Source organism: Lepidochelys olivacea, assembly GCF_965140295.1.
Source record: "Lepidochelys olivacea isolate rLepOli2 genome assembly, chromosome: 3".
NCBI classification, from domain to species: Eukaryota; Metazoa; Chordata; order Testudines; family Cheloniidae; genus Lepidochelys; species Lepidochelys olivacea.
In genome coordinates this window covers 160,274,329-160,290,984 of record NC_140413.1, presented here as the reverse complement: position 1 = coordinate 160,290,984, position 16,656 = coordinate 160,274,329, and the positions used below count along the sequence as shown (strand labels likewise).

General features: G+C 39.6%; 1 protein-coding gene across 1 annotated transcript; it reads left to right on the top strand.

The window, feature by feature from the left end:
- Positions 1-1,217: 1,217 nt before the first annotated feature.
- Positions 1,218-15,521, top strand: CNIH4 (cornichon family member 4). The gene is made up of 5 exons (XM_084623288.1): positions 1,218-1,344; positions 4,052-4,120; positions 7,500-7,612; positions 13,840-13,980; positions 15,312-15,521. Exons 1-5 carry the CDS (start codon positions 1,276-1,278, stop codon positions 15,337-15,339), a joined length of 420 nt encoding a protein of 139 aa, XP_084479414.1. The 5' UTR covers positions 1,218-1,275; the 3' UTR covers positions 15,340-15,521.
- The last annotated feature ends 1,135 nt before the right edge of the window (positions 15,522-16,656 follow it).

Genomic DNA, 16,656 nt, shown 5'->3' with positions numbered 1-16,656 from the left:
CATTTGCCCAGCTGTGGCAGCTATTAGGATTCTGTGCTTTCTCCTGGGAGAAGGAAGTGGGTGGGTTTGGACTGGGGTCCAGGATTCCTGGGTGGGAGTCTGGGGGAGATGTGCTACTGGGATTCTATTCTGTGTAAGGTTCCTATCCCATCCTCATCAGCACAGTATCCCAGCCCCTTCCAGCAATACCCTATAGTGTGTGACACTCTCACAGACCTTGGGAGACAGGCCAGTCCTCGCTTACAGACAGCCCCTCAGCCTGAAGCAAATACACACCAGCAACTACACACCACACAACAGAAACACTAACACAGAATGAAACCCTGCAACAAATCCTGGTGTGAACTCTGTCCGCATGTCTATTCAAGGGACGCCATCACAGGACCTAACCACATCAGCCACACTATCAGGGGCTCGTTCACCTGCACATCTACCAATGTGATATTTGCCAACAATGCCCCTCTGTCATGTACATTGGCCAAACTGGACAGTCTCTATGCAAAAGAATAAATAGACACAAATCAGACATCAAGAATTGTAACATTCAAAAACCAGTCGGAGAACACTTCAATCTCCTGGGACACTCAATAACAGACTTAAAAGTGACTATTCTTCAACAAAAAAAAGCTTCAAAAACAGACTTCAGTGAGAAACTGCAGAACTGGAATTAATTTGCAAACTTGACACCATCAAATTAGGCTTGAATAAAGACTGGCAGTGGCTGGGTCACTACAAAAAGTAATTTTCCCTCTGTTGATAGTCACCCCTTCTTATCAACTGTTGGGAATGGGCCACAAGCACCCTGATTGAATTGGTCTCGTTAGCACTGACCTCCCACTTGGTAAGGCAACTCCCATCTTTCCATGTGCTGTATATTTATACTTGCGTACTGTATAGATTCAGTCCATGCATCTGATGAAGTGGGTTATAGCCCACGAAAGCTTATGCCCAAATAAATTTGTTAGTCTCTAAGGTGCCACAAGGACGCCTCCTTGTTTTTAGTATATGTCAGGTGCGGGATTTTCCCAGCCTCTTCCCAAAGGATGGGTCCAAGCCTCCCTTCCCAGCAGGCCACCACCTCACCGCCCTGGGCAGCCTTTGCAGGCCGAAGGAGGGAAGTGAAGACTACACTTCCCAGCATGCCGCGGGGTGAGCTCCCGAGGGGGCGGACACTATAGCTGGAGACGGTGGGCGGGGTAGGAGGAAGGGAGCCGGAAACGGCAGTATACGGTGGCCCGGAGGCAGGGCGGCGGCGGCAGCGGCAGCGGCAGCGGCATGGAGTCCGTCGTATTCGTTTTCTCGCTTATTGATTGCTGCGCTCTGATCTTCCTCTCCGTGTATTTCGTATCCTCTGGGCGAAGGGGCCGGGGAGGGGGCGGCGTGTCGAGCAGAGCCGGGGGTGCTCGCGGCGTGGGGCGGCAACTCCAGGAAGGGGGGGCTTGGTGAGGGATAAGGGGTGCTACCCCTCCCCCGGGGTGGGGGAGGGCTGGGGTATCCCGGGTTGGGACACTCCCGGGGTGGCATGATACCCGGGGGATGGGGGTTGGAAGGTGAGTAGCTCCTAATTCTGCGGGGACATGTTTAAGCATAAAGGCCTGATTTCATTGAAATGTTGTTTTAACAGTCAGGAAAGCAACATCTGTAGATGTTGGGGGTTTGTCAAATCCTGTTTTTGCAAAATCTCATTTGGGGCCGAAGTTGTTTCTCTGATATAGTTATTCTGTTGTTTGGATGAATAATGTGATAGTCATCCTTGTGAATTTCTCTGTGTTTTTGGGAATGATTTGCTAGTAATTTACATAGGATCTTTTAAATCGCACATTTGTCTCTCACTGTTGGCTCTCTACTTTAATTGGAGGATGAAGAACAATTAGTTAAGGATTTTAAAAAATAATTTGTACAATAAACATGGATGTTCCTCTGTCATACACAGATTTGGGTTCTGTTCCAATTTCATCATGATACAGCACATCTTGCATAGCTATCTAACAATAATCCATGAAGGTGCAGAAGATTCTGATTGTTGCTATGACTAAATGTACAAATCACCTACCTGGGTGTTGAACTGAACTCTGCTCTCCACAGAATTATCTCCCTAGATACATGAGCATTCAAAATACTTGTGAATTTTTGTCAGCCATTAGTTTCTTCTGAAACTGCTCGGGTAAAAAGGAAGTTGGAGAATGTTGCTAGGACTCAAAAAGGCAGCAGAGGAATAAGCTGTTACGTGAAAACATTTCTATAACACAGAAGAATGTGCAAAAACATGGTTCAGTAATGAAAGCATGCAGTATCCAATCCTCTAAATACAGAATTTCAATTAATTGCAATATGCTGCTTACACTCATAGTCCACATAAGGAAAAGCACACTGTGCTGCTTCCATATAGTTCATGTTATCCTGATAACTGGATTTGGGGGAGGAGAGGTGCGCTAAAGTGTTGTTTTAAATCTCAAAAACCTCTAAAAGTTTGAGAAACCTTTGTAATCCAATGTTCTCTGGATTCTGTGGATGTCTTATTCTGTTGGAAATGTGTTCTTTGTGTTAGTATGCCGCTAGTTCCTGGTTGAACTACCTTTGTAATTCTCCTTACACAAGGTTTCTCTAATCGCTCTTGTTTATTGTTTTATGGCATTGTTAGGATGCAAAGGGCACTGGGTCTTCATTAAAATCTCTCTTCTTGTTTCATCATGACACAAACGATGGCCTGAAGGGTTTTGTTTCTAAGGTAAATCAAAACCGGAAAGCCTTTAAAAACATCAGGAATATCAAGTGTCTTGTTTTTGCTGGAGAGCTTGAGTATGAACTTTTATACCTCATTTGGGGAGAAGTGGGGGTAAATCTTTTTTCAAAGAGAATTTTTCTGACTAAAAATCCCTTCTCTCTTCTGGAATCAGTTTCTTGTGATAGCATCCCACTTGTTCTCCAGCCGAACATAGAGAAACCTGACGTTGCTAATTTTTTTTTAAAATAGCAGAACTAATGTTTTTAAACCTTTCAGGTGACTTTGTATGTAAAAGAACAAAAAAGTGCACATTTTTCTTCCTTCACAGATTATCTTTAAATAATAGTTCTGATATTAAAAGCACCTCTTGTTTTTCTTGTGGAGTAATGTCATGATTATACATTTCAAAGTATCCATCACCAGAGCATCTGGGCACTATTTATAAAATAAACATTAGTTTGCATTTTTCTAGCACTTTGCATTGGGGATCTCAAAGCACTCACACAAATGTGAACTAATTATAACTCTCAATACCCCTGTCTGATGGTAGTATTCTCAGTGAGTTAAGAAATACTGTATTTGTTTTCAGTTATAAGCATAGGTGCCAACTCTGTGGGTGCTTGGGGCTGGAGCACCCACGGAGAAAAATTGGTGGGTGTTCTGCACCCACCAGTAGCTCCCCACCCCAGCTCGCCTCCGCCTCTTCCCCTGAGTGCGCTGCTGCATCCTGCTTCTCCCCTGTCCCTCCCAGCGCTTGTGCTGCAAAACAGCTGTTTCGCACAGCAAGCACTGGCAGGGAGGGGGGAAGAGGAGGAATGCGGCGCACTCGGGGAAGAGGCAGGGCCGGGGCAGGGATTTCGGGAGGGGTCCAGTGGGGCAGGGAGGGGCCGGGGCTAGTAAGGGGCTAAATTCAATTGATGTCAGAGGGACCATTTGTATAAATAAGTGTCGTAGGACAAGGCCCAGGAATGGAAACTGCGTTGAGAAATAAGCAAGCTCTGGAGTTCCCTAATTTGTGTTCAGTGTGTTGAAGCACTTGGCCGACAGTCATTAGTAAAAAGCATTGTGAGATCACTTGTGTGCTGACTCCACTGTGTTCCACATCTTTTCCTCACACATGTGATATAGTAAAGAGAATAAAATAGGACAATAAATGTAATTTACCTCCAATGTAACTGTGACAGTTTTGCTGTAACAGAAAAGAGTGTCCCAGTTAAGGCCTTAACTCCTCTGTCCTATAGTAACGATGTACCTAATTACTGTGAGAGTTAAAATATAGCTTTGAATTACTGTATGACAAAAGATGTTCCTTATCTTGGACTTCAGATAATAACACTATCAGATTTGGAATGTGACTATATTAATGCAAGATCTTGCTGTTCAAAACTAAATAAAGTAAGAAATCTTATGTTGCATTTAATTTGATAAAACTCAGTAGATCCTGTGTCCTACCATTGGAAACAATAGGGGGTGCTGTGAATCTCAGAATGGTGATGGGTGTTGCTTTTTCTTTTCCCATGCCTTTCTCTCACCTCAACTCCTAGAATGAACCTTTCTCCTATGTCCAACAGTGTGAACTGTGAGGCATTCCCCCTGTCCCTGGTGCTTTTGAGGCAGACAAATAAATTGGCCGTATACGTGCAGCTTAGGCAGCACTTTGCTTAGAATCTCTAGATTCTCTGCCTCTATCCCTGGGGATGAGGCAGACCAATTGTGACATGGTTTTGTGATCTTTCTAATGCTTTTTAGTTACTTTATTAGAAATCTGGCTATAATTCTTGGCCTTTTTTGACCAGAGCAGTTCTCAGGCCTTGTCTACCTGAGAAATTGTAGCATTTTAACTAGATCTGCTTAGAAACTGACGAAGTTAAATTGGTATGTTCCTCTTGTGTGGACATACTTATTTTGGTTTGAGTGGCATAAGATTAGGTTTGGCAGAATTCAGGAATTTTTGAATTTCAACAGATAATATTGATTATTTTTAGCCTTTATTAGTTTTTATCATTTTTAAATTTTCAGTTTCACAGTGAGGCTCCAGCATACTCTCTACACAGCCACGGGGCTGATGACAGCAGAGCTGCAGGGGGCTCCCTGCACAGGTGTGCAGCCCAGAATGCCAGATCCCTGTGGGTTCTAGGGCAGGGGAAGCTGCGTTTGCTGTATGGAGCAGAGACCCCCTTGGAGGGACCACAGTGAGGTGGATGAGTACTTGACTGTACGGGAGGCCACCCTGCTGCTGAATGGCTCCTGCCTAGAGATGGCCTCCTGCTCTTCTGGTTGGTGACTATAGGGGGCCTCTGCCTGGTCATATAGCAGGATACCAAATCCCTGTGGTTGCTAGGTGTGGTAAAGGCTGCATATACTTATTGCTGTCAATGGATTCCCCCTCCACCCCCCCATTTCTGTATGTTAAGTGAAATCAACATTTACAGATCATAAAAGATTTAAATTAAATCCTCCTGATGAAGATTCCCAACTTGAGATAAATCCGTATAAGGCCCTTTTACATACAAGTGTGTCCACTGAAGAGGGTTGCTCCAACTTAACTAAATCAAGTTCTAAGCCATTGGTACCATTTTTCCATGTAGCTCAGGTCTGAGACACTGATCTACACTTGTTGAGGTGGGTCACTTTTCTTGCTTTGGTTGGTTTTACATTGTTGATAGATTTGCTGCCTATTTTCTGAGCCCTGGGGGTACTGTTGTTCTCCGCAAATCAAGATATTTTTTCAGAGACTGTATCAAATTGAACAAACACCAAGGAGTGGGCTAATTGCACTGTAACCAGGGCAGCATGAAGGAAAAAAATAAATAAAAGGATTGATTTGTCAGTTTTCTGGGTTTTGAGATGGTCCCCACCTCTGTGGACACACGCTACATTTTGTTCACATTGTGTACATTTTACTTGTTCAGATGTCCATTATCCAAAGTGATAACTAGTGATTGATATTAAATATGTGTCACTGTGCATTCATGTGTGTGGTTTTTGGTTTGTTTTTTGTTTGTTTACTGGACTCTGAGTAGAGAATCTGAGAACTTTAAAAAGTTATTTCATAGTAAAACATTTTTCAAATATCAAATGATGGGAAAAAATCTATTTCAGATCAGTTGAATGTGTCTCTTTTCCTACTCAGTTACTCTTCTCCCCCCCCCCCCCCCCAAGAGTTAAATAGGTGAAGGTTACACTTTTGGTGAATTGACTTGTATGGACAAATAAGCAAATCCTCAAGTGTAGGGAATCATTTTGCTGAGTAAATACTTCTAATGAAACTGATAAAATGAAGAACCTGACTGTTCAACCTTCTGTGACACTTTTCCCAAAAAAGTGGGTTTGTGACTCATGTCCTGTCCAGATTTCATTACATTCTACCTACCTAAATCCCACGCTCCTTGCAGTTGATCTAGAATTTAATATTCTTCTTTTTCTGCCTTAAATTGTTGTGTAGTGTAGCTGTGTGCAAACAGCTATTGTGTTTCACCCCAGAATGTGATGCATTTCAGTGGAGCTGAAGCGATTCATATAGTTGAGTGCTATGTAGGTTCTTTCTCTGGCTTATCACCATGGTATCTGGATAAAAGGCGGTATATACATAGATCTCTAATACAGTGGGGAAATGTTTCCAGAACTCTTTCTTTAGACAAACAGGGTAGATTTTGATTTAAATTACTTCAAGTTAAATATTTTAATCATGATTTAAATCTGCCTGCAGGAAATCAATTATTTAAAATCAAGATTTTAATTGTTTTGCATTTGTGAGTTTTTTCTTTCCTAAAGTAAGGTTGATTCTCATTGATTAGTAACCACTCAAACATGTTGATTTCCAACTAAGTATATCCTTTTTACCCTAAATTGGAACTTCTTTTTGCTAACCAGGAGGCTACACTATTGTCTATATACATATGTTTAAACAATTATACAGCTTAACATATGTATATTATCAGATTCTTAATTTTTATTTTTCATAATAGAAAATGGGGAATGATGCATTTCTTATTCACTAGATTTTGTGTGTGTGATTTATATGGATGGAAATTGGAATTTAACTAAAAATGCTCAAAAACAGCATTTTAGTTAAATAAAACTAATAACTTTATCTTACATGTGCTGGAAACATAAGAAAAAAGTTTATCAGAACACGTTTTGCATCTTAAACTAACTGATTTACTTACCAAAGGAAATGTTATCTGTAGTTAGTGAATTGAAGTGATTGTTTCTGGTCACCATGTGCCTCAAGATTTTAGAATTAGTAGATGTCATCTTGCAACTATTTTTTATTCATATATTGGAAGAGGAAAATAAGCTTTCCTGCTTTTTCACTTCCAAGTGGTTTCTCAACTTTGAATGATGTAATCACTAGTTGAGTAAACTGAAATGAAGAAAACATTCTCTGCACGTGCAGAAGAAGCTGGTGTAGCACTTCCAACAAACTTTGCTTCCAGGTGCTTAACCAGGGACTTCCACCAGTTCAGTACTTTGATTTTCTTTAAAACTTTGGCAGCAAACATTGACTGCCTAATATAATCAATTAAAACCATATGCTAAATAAAAAAAAAAAAGTAAATTTAAGCCTTTACATAGTTTGTCATCATTGCAAATTTAATTTTAAAACCCCCTTTAATTCTAAAAAAGAAATCTGATTTTAATTTTTTTTATCAGTTTTTATCCACTATGTGTACACATAGAGGTTTTGACATAATTACACTAAGGGTTGGTTCCTTTAGGGGGCGCACTCTGTGTAAATGTTTAAACTTCTGTCATATTTCCTTTTTTGCAGTGGGTCCTCCCAGAATTGATTGGCCATACTATTGTCACTGTATTAATGCTTATTTCATTGCACTGGTTCATCTTCCTCCTTAATTTACCGGTAGCAACCTGGAATATATATAGGTAAGTGCACAGGATTTTATTTTCGTGTTCTCTTGAAATTTCACTACTTTCAGACTCGAGTTTGAAGATAAACTGTATGTTGTCCCAATACATCGTGACTGGATATTTCATTTATATCCTTGAGTTGTTTAATTCACTGTAGGCACTTTTGAAACTGTTCACAAATCTGACCTTTTTAAAATTTCCCATTTAGCCCAAAAGTTTAGAAAATTGGCCTCTCTAGCGCTTTTAGGTGAAAATTCAACAAAGTTTGAGAATTTGAGATTCTTCAGTCTGTTGTTTTTGTTGTAAAATTTATAATGATGAAGTACCTTGCTACTGTGAGTCAGCCTCAGGTTTTCAAGGATATAATGGCTTGAGCCTTTGAAAATAGTAGCATGTTAATGGAGTGAAATACTGAAAGCTCTGGTGCCAAGATGTTTCCTCTCATTGCTCTGGTCCTGTGTCCGATGCCCATGTGCTTGTTAGATTCCCCTCTTTCAGGTTTCACCCCTCACTTTAAAATCTCACCAAGAGATGGTGTAAAGACAGTTCTTGTACTGCTGCAACTATGTGGGTATAGTGATACAACCTCTGTCGTGGATGTTGTTGTACTGGTATAAAATTTACAGGAATAAGCAACACTGATATTGGCACCGTTAGGGTATATCAGTGTCCATGCAAGGAGGCTATATTGCTTTAACTATTAATTTCTGCACCAATATTGTTTATAACAATTCAAAGATTGTGTATAGATGAGGCCCTAGGTGCTACACTTGGCTATGACTCTTCCCTTCTCTCTGCCTCTGTCCAAACTTCCTGTTCATTGCTTCTTTCACCTCCATTGTCCACTCTCGATTTTGTGCCATCTCCATTGTGCCTTGAACAGCCTGCCATTTTGTGTATCAAGCTCCATCTACCTGTCTTAAATGTGTGTGTGTGTTTATAAAAAAAAAAAAAAAACACCCCACACCTATAGCATAAAGCCCTCTCTCCATTTTGTGTGGTGTGTACTAGTATTGCTGCATTTTTGAACTGGGAACTCCTTAGGACAGGGACCTGTTTCTCGCACTTGTTCGGTTGCGGTACAGAGAAAGTGTACGCTAATGTCACCATATTAATGAAGAACATGAGCAAGATCCTTGCAAACCACCATTAACCTTCCTCCAGAAGCTACCTGTAAGATGAAGTGCATGTGGCCAGAAGACCAAATGCTTATCATTTAGTTGTATAATGTTTAACTCAGAGAAGCAATTCCATATTGTCATGAAAGATAAGTCAGAATAATTATGCTTGAGTTGTTTTTAGACAAGACATACAAATTTGTTATTGCCCTTGGCTCATAGAAAAGTGCCAGTCAGCCCATAGCATTTGAGTAGCATGAGTCTCTAACTTGTATACAGTACCTCCCTTGTATCTGTGTACGTAGACTGCGTTTGGCTGTGAAGTGTCTTGTGGTATAAATGCATGAAAGATGCTACATAAACTAAGTGATATTGCTCAAAAAGACTGTTTACCTTGGTAACTGACTAATTTGGGTTAGACTCTTTCTGCAGCAAGGCTGTACTTTTTCTTGCAAGACTTTCTGGGGGCGTTCCTCGGGCTTTTGAAAATCCCTCCTACTTATTTCCCCTTTGAATAACTCAAAGGTATTGTAGTGTCCCAGTCTCTGGAAGAAAATTTAAAGTAGCCTGTCAGTGTCGCTCCTTGTTGGCAAGTGGAGGTTATAGAGAGCAACACAATGCCTGCCCTCCCCATCTTTAATAAAAGAAACAATTCTCAAAGGTCATTTTGAATAGTCCGATTAAGTTTAATTATTAGATGTCAGTCACCCAGAAGTAATAGACCTTCTGAACACAAATATCCAGGTTTATTTTTTTCAATTTTAATTTACAGCTGGTATGACAAATTTAATGTAACAATTCGGTTCTGCACTTCTCCTTCCCCTGCAGGTCAGAATTACAAACTGCGTTTTTAATATCACCTTCCGTCTGAGAATCTTGGCATCCTTTACAAACACTAATAAATATACCCAACAACGCTGTCAGTATGTAACTGAACCATTTTACAGGTTAGCAAATGGAGGTGCAGAGAAGTAAATGACTTGGCTGATGTCACACGGAAAGTGTGTGGTATGGGTAGGGATAGAATCCAGATATGGTCCCCGCTACTATCTGTCTGTACAGGAAATATTGTATTGAGATGAACAACAAAAAATGCACGGGTCTGTCAGAATACATTTAGGAAGAGTTGTGGGAGTTTCCATTTGTGAAACTAGGATTAAATATTAAATCATAATCCATTTATGAGCATGAACTCTAAACTGCTATCGTCAGAAAGATTACTCAGAATCTTCTTTCTGAGCTAATGACATTTCAGAAACCAAGTTCTGACCTACAACAAAATTACTGCACCTGCAGGAGTTTTGAGTGGTGCCAGACTATCCGTTTCATCCCAAGCTGTGTAGAGTACAAAACAAACAACTGAAGAAGTCTTCTTAGCTTCCTTATGATCTTAGCAAAACTGTGCTCTGTTAAGAGGCTGGTCGCCAGGGTGAATGTTCGTGTGGACAAAGTTAGGGTCATGTTGTTTTTTTGTTTTTTTAATTCCCCTTGAAATCCTGTATGTTAGGATTACCACACAAATAGCATGGAAGTTTTGTCATGGAGTTCAGTGAGCCAAATTCTGATGTTTATATTGAGTAGCATCTCACTCCACAAGTAGTCCCATTAATTTCAGTGAAAGTTTCATAGAGTCAGAGATGATCTGACATGAATAGGGTTATTCCAGTGTGCCCCAGTGGGGTCAGATGCAGGCCTATACTGCTTAATGAGGCTGAATATGAGACAGCTTTACAGGAACAGAGTTGCTTGAGGCAACAAAGGGGGGAGATTCCCAAGATTCCAGGTGGTCAGCTATTTAGAAATCCTACCTGATCTCCTTGTTCAGGGTCTGGGATATGTAAGATATCTGGTCACTTAACTTTCAGTTCCTCTACTTTTTGCAGGATAGCGGTGATACTTTTTACAGCAGTCTCAAATGAGGCACCATTTGGGGCTTCTGTATTAACACTCTGCTTTCAGTACCCAGTTTTTCAACTTAAAGGGACACAGTTAACTTGAAATCTAACCACTTTCAAAAAAAGTGAAATATAAGTAGTAGTAAGCGCCACAGCTGCCCAAGTAACCCTACCAATCGTGGTGGTAGTAGTAGCATGTTTTTCTTCTCTGGTGCTGTGTGAAAGACCCCACACAAACAAGCTAGGAAACTGGGAGCATGTCTATATGCAAAGGTCCTTCAGAGGTAAAGTAAAGCAATTGAAAAATGGTGAAAATACTTACTCAGTTATAGGCATCTTAGATGTTGCTTGTAACAATAGGTTTAAAAAAATTGTGATTTTTGTTTTTAGTAGGCAACCCTTTAAAACTTAAACAAGAATTAAGAAACTTACTTTAACGCAGCACTGAAATGCTTTCATTTCTAGTGAATTCTAATAGGATCTGAAGTCTCTCAGCCCTCCTTTGCCTCAAGGCTTTATGCCCTGTAGGAAAATCTAATACAAGCCTGTGCCCCTAAGATGGCAGCTCCATGTCACGAGTGGAGGTTGTGAAGCACTGACGTGTATTTCTAGGAACAGTATTGGCAACTTCTTTGCTATATTTATTTATTTATTTTATTTATTTAGTGCTCTTAATATGTCACCTAATTACTGCAATTTTTTTTTTTAGAAACTGACTCCAAATAACAATAAATAACTCAAAATTCTACAAGCTTTAATTTAAAATTGCATCTCTTCCTGTTTTGTGTGTCCCAAACCCTCCAGTGAGGGCAGCAGTTCACACATTTACCCCAAAGGCAAAGCAGGTAAAGAAGTGTGGCATTCATCTGCTAAGCAGTTTAAGAAAATGATGCAATATGTTCCCCATGGAAGAGGCACTACCAGGATATGTTTCATACTAGCACAAAGTTCATGTTCTTTGCTTTATTTAATTGAGGCACCACAAAGTAAACTGGAAAGTAACTTTCGTCTCCAGCTTTTCACTTACTTTAATGTTAGGGATTACTTGTAAAAATAAAGAAACAATTAGCCAACATTTATTTTTTTAAAAATTTAAACAAGAATAAACTTGCGTTCAAACACTGAAATTCTTTCATTTCCAATTGTTTCTAATGAGACCTGCATTTTCTGTGTCCTAATCTGCCTTATGGCACTTTGATCACAGATGAAGTGAATCAGAGAAATAATATGGAGTGGATTTCTTTCTTTTGTCCTGGCTGTATTCTGGTTGAATTTACTCTGGAGTTGCATGGCTTACTAGTGCTATGAATAGTCTCTCTCTTTGCTGGCAATATCTTTTCCCCTATGTTTGGTAAGGTAAAGGGGGAAAGCTTCTCGGTACCATGGTAGGGGAGCCAAGTTTCTCTTGTATGCAGAGGCAACCAAAGGTTGTTTTGGATTTACACTTCTGAGATCAGGAAAAGAGGGCTCAGAGCAGGAGTTTAATAAGGATATGCCCAACTAGTCTTTCTGTTACTTCTAGGAAGGTAGGGCTGAGGGGCTATCCAAACTGGATATTAATCTGGGTCATTTGAGGTAAGGGCTGCAGTCTTGGACATATTCAGACTGGTCTTGTAATGGAAACACAGTCAGGTAAAATGTAATGTCAGGTGAAAATACTTGTTTGATATTCATATGATGCTGAAATTTATTTTAGTGGCTTTATTCAGGGTTGAATTTTTTTGCTTTTTGGTAACTATGCTGAGTCTCTGATTTTGTTTGTTCTTTATCCTGGGGCCACCCAATGTCTGTCTCAGACCCCACACTAAAAATATTTGAATTTCTCTATTTCTTATCAACTGACTTTCCTGTTCCCCAGCCTAGCTGTTTAAATCAACCTTGGGGAATTTCTAGTTTTTACTAGACACTGAATAACCTTTTTAATGGCTTTACCACTTTTAAACAAATGGAATAGCTGCTCTAGCAAACACACAGATGCTTCAGATTCTGCCTGCCTAGGAAGTGGGAGGCCAGGACTTCTGTCTCAAGTTCTGAGTGGTAGCATGAACCCAGCTGCTGCAGGAGAATTGCAGAAATATAAAATAAAATCAGTGCTTTGTTTAGTATATTCCCCTTCAACCATTTTGGACAAATATAGGTGACTTTGTCTTTGAACATTCTGGCATAGCTGGTCAGATGTCATCCATTACATGTTGCACTTTGCAATAGGTGGGACTTTATCATTATATACAGCAAAGCACCAAATTCTGGCCTCAAATGCTTATTATTCACTTGCCCCAAAAAACATCCAAGGGGAAAATTTGGTCCAAAATATCAAATGGCACCTTGTCAGAATCAAGTAGGAGTGTAACGGTCCTTGCTCCAGCATTGTTCTCACTTGCTTCACCTCTGGAATACTGCTACCCTTTTCCTCAGAGAATGGATTAAATTATGATTATCTGAGTTTTAGGTTATGTAACAAAGGAATACAAAACTTAGAATTTCTCATCTCATAATAAAAATGAGGTCAACAGCACTTCTTCTCATTCCTGCCTGCTCTCTGATTTGGTCTGTTACAAAAGGTGTTTTCTTCATTTCTATGGCACTACAGAATCAGAGCCCTCCATATATTAGTAAACGTGTTCATCACACACCTCTGAGAAGAAGGGATGTATCATCCTCATTTTACAGATGGGGAACTGAAGTATGGAGAGACTGTGTATTGCCCATGGTCACACAGGATGTTTGTGACAGATGTGGGACTAGAACCCAGATTTTGTACAGCCCATTAATAGTGCCTTAACCAGGAGAACACATTTCCTTTAACTAGTTGTATCTGGCAGTGGAAGATGCTAATTCTGCCCAGAATCCTAGCAAAACCACTAGTGTGTTTAGGTTTAAGCCTCTTCACATTAACACACCTCCTCACTTTCGTTGGGCACTTTCTCCATAAATCTTGGTAACTACAAGCAGTAAGAGAACTCATATGGAATCAGTTATTACCACTGAAACTTTAATATGTGAATGTAGGTATATTTATAGCTTTCCCATGGCCACCTATTGTCCAACTCATTTGTGGATGCAAAGATTAGGTGATATCCAATATCCTGAAATTTATGAGAACAGCTGCTTTGTACTGAATTAGAAAATGACTCTTAAAATGGGGAGCAGTCTTTGTTTTCCTTCAGATGTTTCACTAAGACTTGTTTAAATACTGAGACTAAAATTATTTTGTTTTTAAACCTTTCAGGTTCATTATGGTGCCAAGTGGGAACATGGGGGTGTTTGACCCCACAGAGATCCATAATCGGGGACAATTGAAATCGCACATGAAGGAAGCCATGATTAAGCTAGGCTTTCACCTGCTTTGTTTCTTCATGTACCTTTACAGGTTAGTCTTAAATCTTGTGCAGCATAGGAACAAAGGAATTGTCATACCCCTATTTCATATCCTCTTTATTCTGCCGGTGTAACTGCATATCTATCCTCCTTCTGCAGCCTATTTAAGCTCTTTGCCCAAGTAATACCTTGTGGCAGTCAGTTCCAGGTTGAACATGCACTCTCAAAATATTTATCTTAATCAGTTTGATTTGTTTCCTTGTTCAGAAATTTAAGAGTGGGCCTGACTAACTTCTAAACTAGGATGATTTAGTTTGAGGGAATCGGTCCTTCATGCACCAGCTTCTAACTGTGATGTCACATTCTAGATTATGCAGGGAAGAAGGGATTCAAGACTCCCTACTTCTAATGTAGGGGGTGGGAAAGCTCTTTTGAAAACAAATGCGCACAAACTCTGTAGCTGACTTAATCCATCATAAGTGAGCAGCAAAGGGTACAAATTAATTTGATTTGTAGTTCAAATTTAAAGGAAAGTAAATGGCAGAATGAGGGCCAATGGGATGGTGTTTCACTTACCTGTTATTGATAGAACTTTAGATTTTTTTTTTAAAACAAAATTTAAAAATCTGACTTAATTTTAGTCATATCTAGCATGTCTACTCTGGGCTTATCACTTTATCTTGGCTGCAACTGCACTGGGTAGTTTCATATCTGTCTAATAACAGTTTCTCTCTCATATCTGGTTATAATGAAGCCTATTTTTCCTCTCATTGAAACATTTCATTTAATCTCAAATTTTCTATAAAACTTTTCAAAACATAAATTTGAGGCCTAAACTCCTCAAGCATCCTTTTTAAATTATGCTGTCCTGTGCACAGTGAGAAGGATTGTGAGTAACTACAGGGCATGTCTTTTTTTTTTTTAAGCTTTGTTCCATGTACATATGTAAATGTATATTTTTTTAACCCTTACATATCTTGGAAATCTGGGCAAAGTATCTTAGTGTAAAATCTTTTGGAAGCAACATGCAGGGTGTTAAGTGGATTTAACACGGAGAATAAAAAAAGTGATAGTTAATATCTATCCAGTAAGGGAGCTACTTGGGGACTAAATTTGTTTTAATAGACATGTCTCATGCAAACCTTACCATAGGGTTGGCCAAGCTACAACTCGATGAGTTCTGTGACATAGCCACCTGCTCATTTCAAGATGGATCATTGCATGCTGGGATTTACAATCTCTGCAAATCTTGCCTTCATAATAAAGGTGAAGATGTGATCTCTGTTCTGCTTAAGCAAATGAGATGCATCCAACCATGAGGTGCTCAGAGATTTGCATATGCTTCAGTAATACACTGATTTCCTCTTTTTTGTCTTGCCACAGTATGATCTTGGCTTTGATAAATGACTGAAATTGAAAAGGAACTGGTTAGTTGCCAAATTCTGAACCATCCGACTCACTCCAGTGAACAGTTGTGGAGCCAGAGACACTTTCGAACATACCTGGACTGGTGTCGTCATGCAGTATATTTTTTCGTCTTTGAATAAGAAATATTTTTGCTGTATTTTTAACATAAAATATTTTAAAAACTGACAGTTTTTGTAGCAATTTGATTGTGTGGTATGAAAGGAACAAACAGTTATTAGATCTTGTTAGATTCAATTTTTATATGGAACTGATCTTGTAGCACAGCACCTTGCACTCTAAAGAAAAGACAGCCTGGTTTAGCAGGTCTCTGCTCAGGCCTATACCAGTGGAAGGTCCACATCCAAATTTAAGTGCAGGTTTAATACATCTGCTCATTCATAAAGGCCTTTTGTAAGTGCCTCTGACTGTCGAGTTGTCTGAAGATCTATTTTGGAGCCCTGTAGTGGACAGTGCACGCTACAGGCTGGTGCTCCAGAGCAGCTTGTACCCACATGGATCTTTTATCTGCTTAGAGCTATTCCATGAAACAGCATTATGATGAAAGTAGCCTTTAAAAAAAAAAAAAAAGACACTTCCATTATCTTATTTTCTGTATGGGGTAAGGCCCCAATAGCAAAAGCGATCCTGCTCTATGCTCTAGTGTAAACTTATCTGTCTCAACCTAAGAGAAACATGAATGATTCTTTTCCCTTACACTCTTGCTACATAATACATTAACCTACATATGGAGTCTCACGCGGGAGTAATCAACACATTGCAGCAAAGGACAGGAAGACTGGCAGAAGCTACAGTAAAGCTAAAGGACCTCTCACTCTAGTTATCCAATAACTTACTGTTCCCATTTCAAGATGGGTGAATCAAAAAAAACACTTATCAAAGAATAGTGTTCTGTATCAACATACTTTTGTCAGATACCTCCATGATGGTCAACTCTAACGTTCTCTTTGACTGCTCTCCCCATGCCACATTCACATCACATAGCTGAGCCTAAACTCATTTTTAGGGATTTTTATTTTCCGGTCAGTGTGTTTACTCTTTTTGATGATGCAAGCCACTTTTTCTAGATCAATCAGTCCATGTTTTTAAAATAAAGTCTTAGCAAGACTCAGACAGGAAGGGATGAGAGATGCTATCCAAAAGAGCAATTGTATCCCTTCAATTTGATATGAAAAATTATAGTTGAAATTAAACTGATGCTAAAATAATTGCTGCAGATTCTTATTCTTTGAGGCCAGCACTAAAGACCTTTTAGAGTTGGAGAAATCAAGCTTCAGTATCTTGCCTTTAGCTTTCTTGCTGG